General features: G+C 56.4%; 1 protein-coding gene across 1 annotated transcript in view; it reads right to left on the bottom strand.

Annotated features, from left to right (window-relative positions):
* Positions 1-969: 969 nt before the first annotated feature.
* The window catches only part of SEPTIN9 (septin 9), a gene marked incomplete at its 5' end in the record, with an annotated part of 107190 nt that continues 89945 nt past the window's right edge, over positions 970-18214 (bottom strand). The window contains 8 exon segments of the mRNA XM_082008198.1: positions 970-1542; positions 2422-2473; positions 3928-4024; positions 4916-5011; positions 7458-7575; positions 14539-14676; positions 15550-15631; positions 16051-16284. Of these exon segments, the coding sequence (XP_081864324.1) occupies positions 1407-1542; positions 2422-2473; positions 3928-4024; positions 4916-5011; positions 7458-7575; positions 14539-14676; positions 15550-15631; positions 16051-16284 (953 nt within the window). The 3' untranslated portion in view covers positions 970-1406.

The raw sequence follows: 18214 nt of genomic DNA, 5'->3' as shown, positions 1-18214 counted from the left end.
CTGCCATTTGAGTATGTGCACCCCCCCAAAAAAAGGGTGATTTGCAGAAAGTTTTATCCCTTAGAGCGGATACAGAGACTGACGGAGCGGACAACAGGACAACAGAAACGCAAGCAGGGCCGGGGCGGGGGGCAGGACTGCAGAGCTCTGCTCCAGGACCGCCCGCTCCCGTGTCACGATGGTATTTAACCAACTCTTTCCCAAGGTCTTTTTTTACCGGAGACTCACAGGAGGGGCAGGGGGTGGGTAGAGCAGGGGGGGCCACGGGGTGCAGCACCCGCAAACATCGCCCCAGCCCTCCCTGCGGCTGCAGGGCTCGGTCCGCACGTGCACAGTCCCCTTGCACAAGGAGAGCACAACAGAGGAGTGTGCTATGTACACACACGTGTCACAGGGGAGCCAAAAAATTTAAAAAAAAAAAAAAAAAAAGGAGAAAAAAATACCCAACAGCATCCTCTGATGTAGGGAAAAGCCTGATAATCACAAGGGTCAGACAGGACAACCCTCTGCCTCCCATCACCGCTTTGCAGAGACGGTCCACTCTCAGCCCCCTTTGGACACACCCCGAGCCTTCAGTGGAAAAAACCCACCCAGCTGAATGAAAAATAAATATACAAGTGTTCCCAGGACATCAGCCACATCTGTGGTCCAAGGGAGAGGGAAAAGGAGTCCCTACAAAGTGTCGCAGGCCTTTTGCAGGCTGCAAAGACAGACGAGGCAAGCCCTCCCTCCCCTCTCCCACACTATTGCAAGGTAACAGTCTGAAAAGGCACTTCTCCCAAAGCAGGTTGCTCTGCCCGGCCGGGGGTTGGTGACAGGCGAGGTGACACCTAAACACTCCCAGTTTATTGCATGTAGGCAGGGTAGAGGGGTTGGGTTGGGGGCTGGCGGTCCCGGAGCGCTGCAGAGGGCTCGGAGGAGGAGGCAGCAGGAGATGAGGATGGCACCATCTTGCTCTCTTCACACCACCGTACCTTGCTTCCGAAGGCTACATTCACCTGGAGAAACCCTTGCCTTCAACGGACGGAGAGGAGCCTCTGCAGGGAGGGGCAGGCAGGGCTCCGGGGGGCACCCCAGCCCCGCCGGCCCCACGGATCTGCTCCCCTGAGCTTGGCCGTCGGGCCAGTGCTGGGCGCCAGCGAGAGCCCAAGCTTCGCGGGGAGGCGGTCCCCAGCCCAGGGACGCTGGACCGGGGGCCGAGAAGGAAACCCGTGCACGGAGGGATGAGCGGCCCCCCCCGCGCTGCACGAGAGAGACAGCGTCTGGTTATTTGGTCAGTTAACATTGGCAGGGGGCTGGGGAGTGGGGAGAGGGACAGTGGCAGAGGATTTCTATAAAAATAAAGGGGGAAGAGGGGAGAAATAGCGAGCGTGAGCGAGCAAGGTCCTGGCTACGGAGCGAGACGGTTACATTTCGTTAGCCACCAGCTCTTTGTCGGTCACGCCGTTGGAGAGCGAGCTCTGGCCCTCGTTCAGCCTCTTGACTCTGTAGGCTTCGAAGTGGATGTTGCTGGTAATATCCTTTATGTTCTGCATGTGCGTCCTGCGGGGAAGGGAGACGGGGGCAATCGCACCTCGCTGGGCGCAGGTTCGGCCAGCCCCACCTCCGCCACCCCAAGCCCTGCACCCCCTGACCTCTGCTTTCAAACACCCCCTCCAGCCCTAATTTCCCCTCCTGCTTTACTGGTTAACGAGATCTTTAGGGCACAGGAGGGAAGCAGAGGCAATGAGGGGCAGCCAAGACCAGAAGCCTTCACTGGTCCCAACAGCCCGTGCTTGGGTCCGGGGGAGCCCTGGCTGCATAACACCCGTCCAGGGAGACCCCCGTCCTGCAAGTCCCTGGGATCAGGTTTTGTAGCCCCACACAACTATCTGCCAGCAGCAGCTCATGTGTGCAGAGTTTATCTTGCAGCCAAATTTAGGAGGAGCCCATTGCCCCCTCCAGCAAGCCAAGGGGGCTCAGCCTCCCATTCCCCTGCAGCAAGGACACCTCTTTCAAGAGGGACCGGTGATAGCCTAAGACCCCACAATGGCACGATCCTGGGATGCAGGAAGGTGATGTCTTCTGGCTGCGGGTAGGACCTGGGGCCGGTGAGGGATCTTGAAGGCCAAAAGGCTTCCCAGCTGCCTGCAGGCGAGCTGGAGCCTCACTGCACACTGCCAGCAATCCTGGAGTCTGTCCTGACCCATCCGCTGCTCCTCTTCTCCCTTAACTCGGGCACCATAGCTGAGAAAAGCCCCCTGAAGCCACGTCCCATTGCGTGGGGCCACCCACTCCCTGCAGGCTGGGAGGGCGGGGAGGGAGGGCGGGGGGATGAGCAGAGCGAGGCAGCGTCTGCCTCAAACCGGGCTGGGCGCTCCCCTTTCTCTGGATGCCACCTGGTGACCGAAGGCTACAGGGACAGGGCATGGTCCTACCGACCTGATGAGGAGGTCCCGCAGGTAGGCGAACTCACAGTGTGTCGTGTTCTCCACTGGTAGGAAGAGAGAGAAACCCATCAGTGTGCACCCATAGCATGAGTATGGCAACCACTCGGGGTAAGGAGGACCCCATGGAGCTTCACTACCGTGTGGAGATGGGGACTTACCCCCAGGGGCTATAGGGTGCAGGACTCGAGTCCTCTTTGCTGCTCTAAGGCCAGTGATTTACCCAGGTACCTGCCCCAGCTCAGCATGACCAGTCCCTTCCCACCACCTCCCACCAAATGAGGGAACTCCCAGCAGCATCTCCCACCGTGACCCTCCCCTTTGGACCAACGCAAGCTTAAGTGGGCCCCAAACACGGCAGGGAAAGGGACGGGGTGCATTCTGCAGCGAGCGCTGGGCACGGCTCCACAGAAATGTTTCATCTATAGCTTCACCACAAGTATCCCGCAGCATCCCAGGCGTGTCAGTGACTGTGCTGCCCGGGCTGCCGGTGCTGCAGAAGGACACGATCTCTTGCTGACAGAGGCTACTGCTGCCTGAACAGGGCTTGGAGCAAGCAAAAGTGTTTGCAAGAGGGAAAAAAATCAAGGGGTGTTGCTCCACCACAATTAGTCTACTGGCTCGCAGTTTACCAGGCATTTGAATTTAAAGGATCAACTTCTTATTTTTTTTTTTTCCACCCAAACAGGCTTGAACATAATGCAGAAATGGCAAGAGAACAAATAACACTGTCCTGCAAAGGCTGCCCCTGCAGATGCCACACTGCAGAAGGTCGAGTGCTTTCATGAGCCCCATTAAGCTTCCAAGGCCAGTGCACAAGAGGGCAGCAGAGCTTTAAAAGACACCAGTTTTCCTGGCATCTTTGTTAAGCCATCCCTCAACACAGGATTCCTATTAAAAAGACTCATAAATGAGAGAAACCTATGAAGTGAAGGGGAGGAAGATAAGAGAGGCGGCACTGGAGACGTGCCAGTTGGCTCTCAGGGACAGGGAAATGTGCAGATGCACAGGAGCCTCCATCTAGCCTTTAAACCATGATTTAAAATGGGGGATAAAAAAGGAAGATGCTGATGGGATGAAGTTGGAAGAAGGAAGAGATCCCACAGGGCACCAGCCAAATGCATGGTGGAGGGTGCAGAGACCTACAGATGCCAGGGGAAAGGCTCTAATCTGGGCTCGAGACACAGAGACGTCAGCACTGCACTCGTGTGCCCTCAAATCCAGCCATCAGGCATTTAACTGTGCAACCAGCAGAAGCCAGGCCACAGAAGCCCACAAGTGTCCCTTCCAGCACTCAGCAGCCCCCCGAGCCACACAAAGGTCCAAGAACTCAGGGCAGGAATATTGGCCAAGGCGTTTTCAGTCCCTAAACACCGGGAAGTGATTTTCTTTGGGGAGGCAGGGAAGCACTATATACACCTCGAACTTCTACTGCTGGTTTTGGACCTCCTGTCAGGACAGGGAGATGGGCTCAAGAGGTAGGGAAACAAGGAAAAGGTACCTTCAATGGTGCCCCACTTGGTCTTCCTTCCAAGGATTCGTCTTCCATTAACCTGGTACTCCTGGTCACTTCCCACCACTGCAAACGGGATCATTTCCTGAGGAAAGTGAAGAAAAGTTTACATTTTCCTCCTGGAAACCGGTTGCTCAGGAAAACAAGCTGGTGAGCAAGGTCCTACATCAAGCTGTTTTCAGGAGAGTTTCATGGGATGAGCTGGTCTGTCCCTGACGCTCCTGAGCAGCATTGCCTGCCAGGGACCGCAGGCCGCCCTGGACCCGGGCAGGAGCCTCTCTTGCACACGTGCCCAGTCCAAAGCCAGTCTAAAACCAGCCCCAAACCAGTCTAGCCCAGCACCTCATTGCCAGGCACCAGTGCATAGCCAAGGCAAAGGTATCATGCTGCTTCCCTGGGAAACACCCCCAGCATCTGGCAACCTGCGGCTCAGTCATTTGCTGATCCAAGGTGGTGTCTTTGTACTTAAGAGTCCCTAAAAGACATTTTTCTTCCTTGAATTTGCCCAATCCACTCTTTTGAGCCAAAAAACCTCTTAACTACTTCCTATAGCACGGAATTGACAGCCACAAAAGCAGAGCAGCCTATGGGCAAGTTACCCGCAGGTGCCGGGAAAGCGGCTCCCCTAGCCAGGGATGGGCAGGCACCGGCCCTCCCTGCCCCTGGGGCAGGGCAAGGGGCCACGGGACCTCCCTGCCCGCTGGCTGCTGAGGGCACCTTTGAGGAACAGGGCTGGCGGAAGGAGCAGCAACATGGATGGGAGACGACACCTTCCCCAGGTACCTTCCTCACCCTCTTTCTGTCCCTGCTCTGAGCTCTGGCAGGATCCTTGGTCCTGGGCAGACGCCCTGGACAGGGGCACATCAGCTCTGGAAAGAAAACAGAGGTGCTTTGCAAGAGACCTCCCAGGGCATCACCAGCACCCAGAGCTGCAGGGCCCATCCAAACACATCAACCCACAACACCACGCACTAACCCTGAATTTCTCGTTCACTAGCCGATCTTCAGAGTCTTCATCAAACTCCTTCTGAGGATACACGTCGATCCCATTGGCAAGAAGATCGGCCATTATCTAGGAGAGAAGAGCAAAGGAACACGTGAAGGAGACACGGGCAGAGGAGCTGCATTCCCACCACAGCAGCAACTCCCAGCCGACACAAGAGGCTCTCGTGAGCAATGCCCAGCAGCAGCAGCATCTTCCCTCTCCATCCTAAACACAGCCCACCTTGGGGAGAGAGACCTGTGTTTAACTGCTACACACCTACCAAGCGCTTGCCCTGGAATCTCTGCAAGAACCTGGTGCCAAGACACAGTTCAGGCTGAGAGTGAGATGAAGTTATATGATCTGGGTGTTGCTTTGGGATTGAAAAAGACAGTAAGACAATACAAGCTGCACCAAGCAATGGGGAATGTAGCTGCCAAGCACGTAACCCAAAGTTAAGAAGTTGCCTTCTGGTGTCTGCTTAGCTCCTTGGAAAAAGAGTCATGGCAGCGCCTGGTCCAAGGGGACAGGGACACAGAGAGCTTGGAAGAGCGGCCTCTAAAGGATATTGGCTCTGTGCAAGGGGAAGAGACGCTGGAATCTGATTCCTGGGTGGAGGCTCAACTCACGGGGAGCACAGAGGATCAGCCTTCTCCAACAAAGCCGCAAACCCAAACCTAGCCTGCGCGCCTGCTCCCACTGCTTCCTACAGCAAGAAACTCCTCCGGGTCAGCCCTACATTGCAGGCTGCAAAGGAAGCGGATCCAGCCCAGAGAAATCCCCCAGCCGGCCTCCCACCCCCAGCCACACCTGCACACTATTTTTAGGGGAACAACCCAACAAAGCCAACGCCACAGGGCACTGAAGCCCTTTCCACTAACTCAGTCCAGCACTGGCACCAACCTAGGTTGCCTGCAGCCAGGCTGGTGCTTCACCATCACCTCCCTACCCCAATCCAAACCCAAAAACCTATTGTGACTCCAAACCAGCTACACCCCCAGATGCAGACAGGGCTCTGCTTTTTGAAAGCACGCAGGCAGGCGTGCTGGAAGCAAAGGGAAAAGGTCCCAGCCTGTGCCCACCCGGACCGCCTGCCTGCTCTCTCGTTTGCACCAGCGGATCTGGAGCCACAAGTGTTAAGGAGAACGAGGCCCTTGCAGAAGGGGCACTGCAAACACATCACATGGCTACATGTTCTCCCTCCATCCGGAAGGATTTTGGGGATCTGGTTACAATCAGGAATGTAGTTAGAGATAGGGCAAGCTCATCCTGGGCTGTGCCGGTGCAGGGTGGGTGAACCAGGCAGTCTCCCCATGGTATTTCATTACACAAGGATGGTATCACCAGCTGAGAGTGCCCAGGTGTCATTTTAGATCCCAGACTGACTTTTGTAGTCCCAGAGCCTGCAGACACCCAGACGCACTCACTTGTAGCCTCTGAACGGGGCCAGTAGGCTGCAAAAGCCGCTGCAGAGAGCAGATGTGGCACCGTGGGCTCACACCTCCACCCTCTCGCGCCAGCTCCGCGCAGACCTCTGTGCAAATGAGCTGACCACGCCGATCGAGCCCAGCCTGGATTACATCTTGGCTCCGTTTCCAGCCATCCTCTAGCTCCCGGCGAAGGGAAGTGCTTGCGGAGTTTGGATTCAGTCCCCAAAACCAGACTGGATCTGAGAAGACACTGGTGTGCAAGGGGTGGCTCATCCTCTTCTGCACGGAGGCATCAAACAACCCCTGGCTCATGTGCCATCCTCTCCACAACCAGTGGAGGTGGCCCCTAAAACTGCTCTTTTGGCCAGACTCCCTTTTCCTTTCACTTCACTTCCCTGCAATGCAGACTCACGGACCAACAAGCTTGGTGGCTTGCTTACTTCTGCAGGGAATGCTGAGGCCATCACGCCTGCAGCCACATCCGTCAGCTACCCGAATGGGTTTACAGCCCCTTCCCAAACCCCAAACCGTGGCATCCCCCCTCTCAGCAGCACCAGCCGTGCGTGCACGGAAGAAAGCCCATGCCTTGCTGTGGATTCGGACAGCCCCTCGGCTCCCCACCGCCAGCTCCCGCCAGAGGGAATTTCGTGCCTTGTTTCCCCCATAAATCTTGCCCAGCTGAGCTCAGCAAACCCACACATTTTTTTTCCTTGGTTCCTCTATCAGTGCATGACGCTGCACAGGGTGGGTTTTCAAACCCCTGCGTGCGGCACCATCTACCCCCCAGAATAACAGGCACCAGCCTGAAAAGAACAATGATAACGGAGGAGGCAGGAGAAACAGGCCCCAAGACTTAGGGCTCGAAACTTCTCCCGCACTGACAAAGATCCAAGAGAAACACAAGGAACCGCTTGGAGCGCAGGCCTTTCCTCCGGCCACGTGGGATTGCTCAGAGCGGCAGCCGGAGGAATGCGCTGGGCTCCCGGCCAGGCGCTCGCCTCCCCGGCCCTGCCGCGGGACGGCGGAGGAGCCAGGGAGGGGGAGAGGGGCAGGAGGGGATGGGGGACAAGAGGTGGAAGCCGGGATAAGAGCTGCCAGCCCCTTACCCTTTGTTTGAAGTAGTCCCTCTCCTCCAGCGTTAACGTGTCGGCTTTTGCAATCACGGGGACGATGTTGACCACTTTGCTCAGGCGTTTCATGAACTCGATGTCTAGTGGTCGGAGCCTGAAAAATACAGCAGAGAAAAGGGGATTTGAGGGGGGGGCTGCTGCAATCCCCTGGCAGAGAGGGGGCATTCAAAGACTAGACACAGAGAGGGAATCGCTTCCTTTTAGAGAGGACAAATAAAGACATTTTCTTAAAAGGACGACAGCGTTCATCTGTCTCATGAGGCGGTTTGCAGACAAACGCTTACATTTCCCTTTCGAAGTGCCCCGCTATCACCTGCGAACCGTCGCAAAGCCCCCTGAGGTGGGAGACGGCTTTTATCTCTGCAGAGATGCTCGGCCACAGAAGACTGCGGGAGCTTGCCCAAAGCTACGCGCGGCCTTGGCGAAGCCGGGATGAGAGCACGGGCGACGCTGGCTGCAGGGCCAGCCCGCCTGCGACGCACAAACGGGGAGAGACCGTGGTGTGAAATGTCCTCCAGCCCTATCCAAGCTTTCACCCACTGTCACCCACCCTCCAGGGACAGCACGACGTGGAAATGGTCACAGGTGACTACCCCTGCTCACACTCCCTCCTGTGGCTGAGCACCAGCTCGCTGTCGTGCACAAGCCAGGATTGCACCTCGCATCCATCGGTTGGGATTGAAAAGGGCTCTGCTAATTCTCCAGGGGCTCACACAGCACAAAAGAGATGCTGCTTGCTCCAGAGGGCAAAAATACCAGAAAATCTCTACGACAAAAGTCTCAGCAGAGGAAAGCTGCAGAGACTGCATAACCCCAATGATCGGCCCCTCGGGACACCCCTCCCTGCTAAATGCTCCTGCTGAAAGCACGGACACGACCTCCGGTGCCACGGTGCTCCGCATCCGAGGGCTGCAGCCCAGCTGCAGACAGCAATGAGCGCGCCTGGCCATGACCCTCTCTCGCTCCTCAGTCCTCCCTGAAGGTGTTTGTACTGCTGGGGGTTCCCAAGCCAGCTAGAGGAAAGCCCTCCTTGGGACACCTCCACTTGCTGCAAGTCCCCCTCGGTGGCTCTGGAGGCGATGGGGACACATGCCCATACAGGACAGTTGTGCAGATGTTGCCTAGAAAAAGGAAACCTGGAGGCCCCAGGGGACACCATGGTACAAGAACAGCTTCGGGGTGCTCGTGCATCAAGAAGTCTGTTTGAAACAAGCCCTCTCTGAAAGCACACAAGGAAGGGGCAGGAAGGTCAACGCCAGAGCCCCAGAAGGAAAGGGACACCTCTGCCACTCGTACATCCTCATGACCTCCAGCGGTGGCATGTGCCAGCAGGACACGACCAAACTCATCTTCGGGGAAAATGGGGCAGGGAGAGGTGAAGACACCTTTCAGTAGGCTTCAGTGGCAGAGCTGGGGCCAAGAACAGGAGAGACACGGACCTGCTGGAGCCGGGCCAGAGGAGGCCCCAGCGATGCTCCGAGGGCTGGGACAGCTCTGCTGGGAGGACAGGCTGGGAGAGCTGGGAGGGCTCAGCCTGGAGCAGAGAAGGCTCCGGGGAGACCTTCCTGCAGCTGCCAGGGCTGAGGAGAAAGATGGGGACAGACTGTTCAGCAGGGCCAGTTGCGATAGGACAAGGGGTGATGGGTTTAAACTAAAAGAGGGCAGATTCAGACTAGATAGAAGGAAGGAATTTTTGCCAACGAGGGTGGTGAAACCCTGGCCCAGGTTGCCCAGAGAGGTGGTAGATGCGCCATCCCTGGGAACATCCCAGCTCAGGTTGGACAGATGTCAGAGCGACCTGCTCTGGTTGCAGATGTCCCTGCTCATGGCAGGGGTTGGACGAGATGGCCTTTAACGGTCCCTTCCAGTCCAAAAATTCTATGATTCTATGACTCTCCCCAAGGTCAGGCCAGCCCTGTGCTACAAACCAGAGGCCCACGGCAACAGGGAAGAAACCAAAATAAATGGCACGGTGACTTAAAATGCCCAGGTGCAAGCAGGCACCCAGCAGGAGCTCTGTGTGGGGGAACACAGAGCAGAACAGAGCACAGCCAAGAGAGCACCTACTGCCAATACGCTCAAGCCAAACCCCACCCTGGTCTTCTCAGGCCCTAAGAAGGGCTCAGAGACCCCCGCAGACCCAGCACGGCTCCTGCAAACGCAGCAAGAGTCACACGAGTGCCATGGGGAAGGGCCTGATCCTGCTCCTCGGCAGTCACCCGGCAGCATCCCCACCCCATGAGGCCACCCCTGCCCGGCTCCAGCGCTAAGGAAGGGACGTCCAGTCCTGGAGAGACCCACTCAGCTCCGGCTGATCCAAAAATGCCAGCACTGGTGATCCAGCCCAGCCCTTCCCTGGTCAAACCCACTCCTCTCCCAGGGATTGGGCTGGACCGTGCCACGTGGACCTTCACCCCACATGCTAACGGCACACATAGCCCAGAGAACGTCGTTAGCGTGCGGACAAATGAGTTCCTAACACAAACTCAGGAGTCGCAGATCACCCTGGGCCCCAGGAAAGAAAGAGTTTGGCTATTAAAAAAAATATAAGAAAAAAAAAAAACACAAGGAAACCCCCATGGACACATCTAAGCAGACTTGCTGCTGGCAAACATTGTTTGGAGCTCTGCATAATGTACTTCCCAGACCTCCAAGGAAGTAATGCAGTTATGCTCCCTTCCCAGCAGACTTCTTTCCCCTCCTCTCTCTGCTATTTTTCAAACAATTTTTCCCCTCTAAAAGCCTCTTTCCTACTGAGACTGTGTTCCTGCCTCTTTCATCAGCTTTTCTTTCAGAGTGGAGACCAGGATGCATATGTAGCCGATGCAGATGAATTCACGGTCAGCCAGAGATTTCAGTTTCAGCTCAACTGGCACGTAAAAGCCCCATTACTGAGCCCTCACCGATACCTGGACGGTGCCAGCAGTGAGCCTGAGAGCTGGAGGCAGAGCCAGAGCCAGCCCACACCCCTGCCCATGTCCACCAGCACCCGTGCCGGCGCAGTGACCATGAACCACACCGTTCTGCACCCAAAGCCAGAAGAGCCCAAGACACCTCTGACACGACTTTCTGCTCCGATGGGCTTCTGCAAGTGCCTCCTCCACGGAGGCCACCTCCCGTGGGCACCTCCCTGCACCGTCCTGGAGAACGGGAAGGGAACCGAGGGACTCCTCACAAGAGCAAACTCTATGTTTATAGGGTATTTTCTAATAAATTCTGGTTTCTAGGTATTCTACCAACTCCTGCTGCGTAGCAGTTAAAAGAAAGTGATCATTTTCACTACGAACAAGACCTGTTGCTAGATGTCACGTCCATATGAAGACACCAAAGGAGAATAAATGGCTTAAGGTGATCATGAGCGCAAAGACCTGGATTTCCACCTGTACAGACGCAGGGAGACATGGCCAACGTCACGATGGGGCAAGCCCAGACCTAATTCCTCTTAAACTCCTGCTGCAAGGCACAGTCCAGGACAGCAGGGACCTTCTGCTGGTATCTGCGGGGACCGGTTTTGGTGTTTAACCACCACCATTCCGTGACAAGCCACAGGCACAGTGGTGCTGGCCTCCGCCAGGTATCTGAACTTGGCTCACCTGCACAAAACATCGATGCCAGTACCTGGCGAGGATTAGCAGTGAAACCCTTATAGACATAAAGATGCAAAACAGCAAGAGAAAGCAAGTTATTTCATTTCAGGTGCATGCAATCTGCTCCAAGCAGACCACAAAAGAGAGGACAGAGCTGAAGAAGAAAAAACATCTGCTTTCTTCCCTTTCTCCAAATGGTCCCTGATATTATTAACTTGCAACTAGACCATCCACACTTCAGGCTTTGCTGGGAGGGGGTGGAAAAGCTGCCAGACATGCTCCAGCCCACCCCATCCCTCTTGCTATGGGGCTGGGGAAAGCAGTGCAGCTGGGCACACGTTATTTCTGCACTGCCTGCAGCCACCATGCACGGACAGGATCTAAGCAGAGGCTCATTCCTGCTGGTTCCCTTGAAATGCCATTATAGGAATCAAAATTCACAGTGAGCTACAAAGTTATTTCCTTTTGGTTGTGCCCCAGATCGAAGGAGCAGCAGGAATGTGAGCTGTGCATTAAGCAAACACCAGCGAGCACCCAGCAGCTGGCCAGCCCCGTCACCGGGACCCATCAGCCTGCCCCAGGGACGTGGTGGGCACCCAAGAGGGGCTGCTAGCGGGGAAAGAGGCAGTGGGTGACAGTGCGTCAGCCCACGGCTCTGCAACAGGCAGAAAAGGGGCTGCCGAGGCCAGGCGGTGTTTCAGAGCCCCGTTTCAGAGCCCCGTTTCAGAGCTGAGCGGTGCTTCACAGGGGTCAGAGCTGAGATATTTATTGGGTGGCAAAGAGCTGGGCTTGCACGGCTGCGGCCCAGAGCCCCTGCCAGCACGTTACTTAGCCTTCGCAAACATGGTTTTACGGGAGTGTTACAAGAAGGACAGGGTGTGTGTGAACCGGATGGGTTGTAAAGCCTGCCCCGAACTCCCTGCAAAGGGAGACAGCAGCGGAAACTTCTCCGCTGATTAACCCCTGATCTGCCCGGATGGGAGGGCCAGACTGAAAGGGAGCCGAGCAGTCCTCTGCTCCAGCCTCTGAATCTGTGCACCTGGTTAACCTTGCTTTTTTTTTTTAAATCCCTCTCTCTCCTTTTTACTTAAGATAAAAGCAAGCTCTTGCCCAGTGACCTGGCGGGCTTAGCCCTGGCTGCCTGCAGCCTCCACGTGCCAGGAAGGGATGCTGAGTCCTGTGCCATGCCCATCCACATGAGCAGGGAGGACAGACGGACACCAGTCACCGCTGCTTTGGCTGCGTCACACGGTGAAGGCAGCAGCTCCCCGAAGGCAATGGAAACAAGCTCCGTGCAAGCACTACCCCAGGATGGACGGCACCAAGCATCCCGGGATGGCAAGGGGTGTGGGGAATGGGGAGCACACGGATGGTGCCACGTGGGCATGGTGGGGTCCTCCACAGCTGGGTGAGGATGTCCCTGGTGCAGGTCCCTGAAGCACTACGAGCCACTGCCCGTGCTGGCCGTGCTCCCCATCGCCTCTGGAGAAGCCAGAGGCACCGCAGCAAGGGCCTCGATACCCTTCCCATACCCTTCTGCAAGGGACCGCGGACCACCTGCCTCAGCGGGGGCACAAACCTGCACTCAGTCTTGTGCGACAACCCCATGGCACGGCCTTCCAAACCGCTCTCCTCCAGAATGAGCGTGATCCTCCGCCACCAGCGCTGCCGCAGCAGCTCCACCCAGCAGAAGAGGTGGCCACGCCATCCGTTCGTGTCCACAGACCCACGGGCAGCCCGTCCGTAATGATGAGAAAGGTAACTTGGGCTTCACAAGGGAACAGAAAGGAAACCCAACCCCTGCTCGAGCTCTCAGAGAAACAAAATTTCCCACCGACTTCTCCCTCCCGATGGGGTTTGTCCCCCTTCACTCATTCCTTGGCTTATCTCCGTCCCGCGGCAGGAGAGAACGCGCGAGTCAGAGGCCGGCTCTGACACGGGGGGAAGGAAAGCGCAGTCCCCAGGCCACGGCCGGGGAGCGAGCGCCGGCCCCAGCCGGGCTATCAGGCTACAGGGAAGGAGGATCAGCGCAGGGCTCAGCAACAGCGGCCTCCAACCGCCGGGCTTCCTTGGATATTGGAAACACATGTTTGTTGGAGAGAAAGAAAAAAAGCAGCTGAATATCCACACAATTGCTGTTAGCCGGCGGGTGAGAGAAACCAGAACGCGCAGCTGGAGAGGCTCCGGGGGGGGACGTGGGGACGGGGCTCCATGCCCCCGCCTGCACGGCCCAGGAAGGGCAGCTGCCACCATCCAAAACTTGCAAGCTCTGTGCAGGTCAGGTATCTGCAGGGTCTGAGAATCAGATGTGGTTTTCAGAGTTAAACAGCCAAAGCGATGAGAAAAAGCTCAAGCACAGCTAATGCTGCAACACTCCGACCTGCTGAGGCAGGGTCTGCAGATCAGGGCTGAGATAAGCGGGACCAACACGCTAGACTGGCCCAGAAATGTCATCTCCCTTTGAAACATTTTCTGCTTTATCATATTAAACCATAAACGTTTTGTCGGCCCCTCTGTTCCCAGTCGACAGCCAGTTACACAAGAAGAGCATAACTGGCCCATGCAGTCATTTTATTCCAGTGAAGGATGCATTTTTGGTCTACCCACTGACAGAAGCAAAACAAAGTCTTTTCTGTTGGAATAAATCTCTACATGGGGAAGAGGAAAAGGCTGACAGTAATACAGTGCTGGCGGCTTAAGTTTACTTTTGAAAACAGACCCAAAAAAATCCCCACTCAGACAGAGCCAGAAGTGGAAGGAATTGACACAAAGCAAAAGGAAATTTAGGTCTTGCTTTATGTTGTGATACTTTAAGTCACGTTTTTCAAGACACTTTAAGTGTCCCAGATTTTCACTACGGGCTATGTGCCTAGATAAAAAAAAAACCAAAAAACCCCACCAACCCAAAACCAGAGCGAGATCTGGGCCTTTGATGCTGTTGCTTGAGAAGTGCCAGAACTAGGAGAGCTCTGTGCTGAACAAACTGCATCCCACTTGCAGACTAGTCAAACAACCTACAAAATGTCCTTAAAGGGTGAGGGTGTTCGCTCCCTTGGCAACGCAAGGAAACCCCTTACAAAGGCAGGGGCACAGAAAAAAAATTAATGTTCTGTTTGCAAAGGCAGCCTTTCCATCCAATTTGAGAACTCAGCGATTGGTGTCCGTCCTCGGTCGCGCAAGCAAGGTGACCAAAGCAAAGCAAGCCGCTAGCTGGAGCTCAGGGAGGCTTTGACGGCCCCTCGAAAGAGGAAACGCCACGTTTCTCTGCGGTACAGCGGCTCTACTGTGTTATCGTGAGGGCTCCAGATGCTACCGCCCTAGGAGGGACAGCTTCACGCTGTCCTCACGCTCCTCGAGTCCCCAGGAGACACAGGGGGATCCCAAGGACTACCCTGACAGCTGAGTTGCCCGAGACTGAACGCGGGAGAGGGAAGCCCCGAGGCTCGGAGCGAAGGCGGCAGGCTACGTACGAGTGGCCAGTGGCTGGGATGAAGTATATACAGCAGTGCACTCGCGTGTCGGGGATCCGCTTCTTCCGGTTAATGTTGATTTCCTCCTGCAGGTACTTCTCGTACTGGTCGTTGATGAACTTCATGATGGGCTGCCAGCTGCGGAGAGAGGGAGGAAGATGGGATGATGGGTTTGTGTGAGGGCTCTGGACCACCCTGACCCTCCCAACTGGCCTGACTGCGTGAAGCAGAGCCTGCCAAGCCGGGGATACTCAGCATCTTACAGAATCCCGTAAAACAAACAAACTGACCAAAACACACTCACACAGGGAACGTTTTAGTCAGCTCCCACTCATACAGCAACCGTGGGTGGCAGGGAAATCACAAACCTCACGTGTTCACCGCGTGGCAACTCCACACACCGCAGCAGGAGGGGATGTACTAGCTGGTTTAGACAAGCAAGTGCCTAAAAAGCCCTCCGGCCTCTCCTCCTGGACCCGGCCACTGAGCAGGGCAGGGCCGGGAGCGTCCCTTGGCTCCTTGCACGGTGCCATGGCACAGGAGCAAGAGCAGCATCAAACCCCACAAGCCCAGCCCCGCTCACGGTGAGGAGAGGGCACCTGCCATGGGCCAGCCAGGCCAGCCCTGCCCGGCCCAGGGCGGCCATCCCGCACAGCCAGCCACTGTCCCAGGGACTCCTGGCAGGGTTCAGCCTTCAGAGCCGCACGAGCGCGGTCCGGGGACCGGCCGGACTGGCCGGCCACGCCGGCACACAGCTGCTCCTGGCCGCAAACAAAGGCTGTCTCATGCCCGGAACAGCAGGATGTTTGTGGGCTCTCACAGGGTCCAGGATCAGCCCCAGGGAGCATGGCACCGCGTTGCCACCCACAACAACCCTCTCCCCGGCTCCTCAGGGAGCATGGGTGGCACAGGACTGGGCTACGGCCCTCAGCACCAGCTCTGGGTCAGGATGCCCCGGGGCTCAGCTGCCTTCCCCCTGCACCGGTCCCCATGTCAGCGCAGCCAGCTCACCAGTTCTCGTTGTTGATGTGGTCTCCAAAGCCCGGGGTGTCGATGACCGTCAGCTTCATGCGAACCCCCTTCTCTTCAATCTCTGAAAGGAAGAAGAAAGCTGGTGCATGAGGCAAGTGTCGATGGGCACCCTGGCCAAGCCCACCCTCCCAAAATCAGCTGGAGGGCTGGAGTTTGCTCCCAGGGTAGAAACGCATCTTCACAGCTTCTAACAGGTCCAAATCAGCCCTCCAAAGGGAGGTAGCACCACATCTGCCCTGAAATGCCACCCCCCACAGCCACCTCACTTGTTCCCTTCCATCACAATTAAGTCAATGCTGGTGGATAAAGAAAAAAATAGATGTCTCCTCAGCCCTGCAAGCATCTCTGGATGGTAAAAGCCCCTTCAGAGAGATGAGAATGGAGGTTTAGTAGAGGTCCACCACCCCCGCGAGCCCCCGGAGACACAAGGCAGAGCAGGACCAAAAGCCAAAGCACCAGGTAGGATCTGCAGAGCCTCACCGTGAGTGATGGATTTGATTTCAATGGTCTTGGGGATCCGCTCTTCAGAAGTCGGCTGTACAGACTTCCGGCTGATTTTGGATTTAAAGAGGGTGTTGATTAACGTGGATTTCCCCAAGCCGCTCTGACCTGGAAAAGAGCAGGATGAACCACAATCAGCACTGACTTGTTTCCAGGCAATTTTTTTCAGGGGCCAGAGGATGGGGATGCTAATGGACTCAGCCTGCACCGGATCTGCGGTGTGGGGGGAAGAGGTGCGGCTGCTTCCCCTGCAGCCTCCCCGGCTCAAGGAGCTCGAGTCCGTCCCAGGCAGGATGCCGCAGGCAGCAAGCATCTCCCCTGGCTCCAAAGCAGCCTGTTTGCTGGGAGCTAGCAGGGCAAGAGCCAGTTCCCTGCATCCAGCCAATATCACAGCAACCCCGAGGGCAGGCAGATGCTATCAGGGATGTTTGAAGGGCTGCGGTGACACTCAGCAGAGCCCTGAAGAAGGCCACGGGGACCAGGGAACCCCAGGAAGGAGCATCCTGGCACATCTGTGCCTCTACCCTCCTGCAGCCTCCCCTGTCCAGCTCCACAGGGAAGACTTAGGGAGTAACTTGGAAAGCCCTTAGCTGGACAGGATTAACAGCAGCAACAGCCTTCCAAACCTCAGCCCTGCAGCATCCTCTGCTGCTTCCCGGCCGGACTTGCTTTTGCAATCAGACCAGCTGGCTGCAAGGACTCTTTTAGGCAGGTCCAGGCCAGGAGCTCATCTGACTCCCACAAACAACGTCCCAGAAAGCACATCAGATTCCACAACTTCAAAAAAACCAGCTTTTAGAGAGAAGTGTTTTTATGCTTTATATCCCAGAGCTGAGGTCGATCCCTGCAGAAAGGACACCAGCAGCTCTTGACTCTCCAAAGCAGTTGTCCCACAAGCTCGGAGGATAATTTTTCCCGAGCAAAGAAAACAGAAACTGCTCAAAACCCAGGGAGAAGACCCTTGGCTTCAGAGCAGATGTCCTGTGTCCCCTGCAATCACTGCAGAGCTCCTGCACACACCACGGGGGGCCCTTTGGCCCCATTCTGCCGAGCCACGTGGCAGCCAGCTGTCACGGCACCGCTGCCAGCGTATCCCTGGCACTGCGGAGTATCCCTAAGCATGAAGCCAGCAAGGATTTCACCTACGTGCTCCAGGGCCCTGGCCCATCCAGGCTGCCAAAGGCACGCGACGCTAAGCCAGTGGTAGGGTCAACCAGCACATAGGCACAGGACATCACTTCCCGGCCAGCCCGCTCCCGGCTCAAACAGCAGTTTAGAGTTGAGTTTGCAATGGTACCGGTGGCACGCTGCACTCCAGTGCAGGAAAACCCTGTTCACCAGCCGCTGCCACAGCTGGGTTGCAGAAGAAACACATGGACCATGCTGGGGTCTGGTGCTCCCGGTCCTCTGCTGCCTGAAAACACACAGGGCCAAGCGCAAACAGGTCTGGAGCTGCGAATGCAGAGAGCCAAAGCAAAGCTCTCACTGCACTGCTCATCATCAAACGGAGCACGTGGGGAGGGGGGGAAGCAGGGCGGCATGCTGCTAGAGCTCCTGGCAGCTGCTCTCTGCGTTCGTGCCCATCCATGCTGCCGGAGCCGGACCGCCTGGAAAGGGACCAGAGGCGAGAGCTGCTGGCAGCCACGGATGCGATGTGCTGCTGAGAACTGCGGCCAGGCTGACCTCGTCAAGGGACGGATGTGGCTACGCTCTGACAGCTGAGTGTGGGGCAGACCCGCTCCCACCTCCCCTGGTTTGCAGCCCAGCGTGTTTCCCTGAGCTGAAATCAGGTGGGGAAAGAGCAGCTGAGCCCCACTGTGCCCAGCCAGCTCTCCTCTCCTTCCAGCTGTTCTGCACCAAAAACTGAACGTAAAAGACGTGCTTTGGTTATTTTTTGAAGTGTAGACTTTTTCTCTCATCTCCACAACCTTAGACAATACGGGCCTAAGCTGATCTCAGCCCGAAGCCTCCTCTCAGAGCTTCAGTTAGGCTGGTGAAAGCCTTTTGCATGGGGGACACTGACACACAGGGCAGAGGATTTTCAAAAAGCCCCATCACAAGGAGACGGTGCGGGCACAGCGACCCCATGCCAGCAGTGGTGCTCAATTCCCACCTCCCATGCAGAAGTCACCTCCCTCCTTGC

This window comes from Phaethon aethereus (genome assembly GCF_964289735.1).
Source record: "Phaethon aethereus genome assembly, chromosome: 18".
Classification (NCBI taxonomy): Eukaryota; Metazoa; Chordata; class Aves; order Phaethontiformes; family Phaethontidae; genus Phaethon; species Phaethon aethereus.
This window is presented reverse-complemented; position numbering and strand designations above follow the sequence as displayed.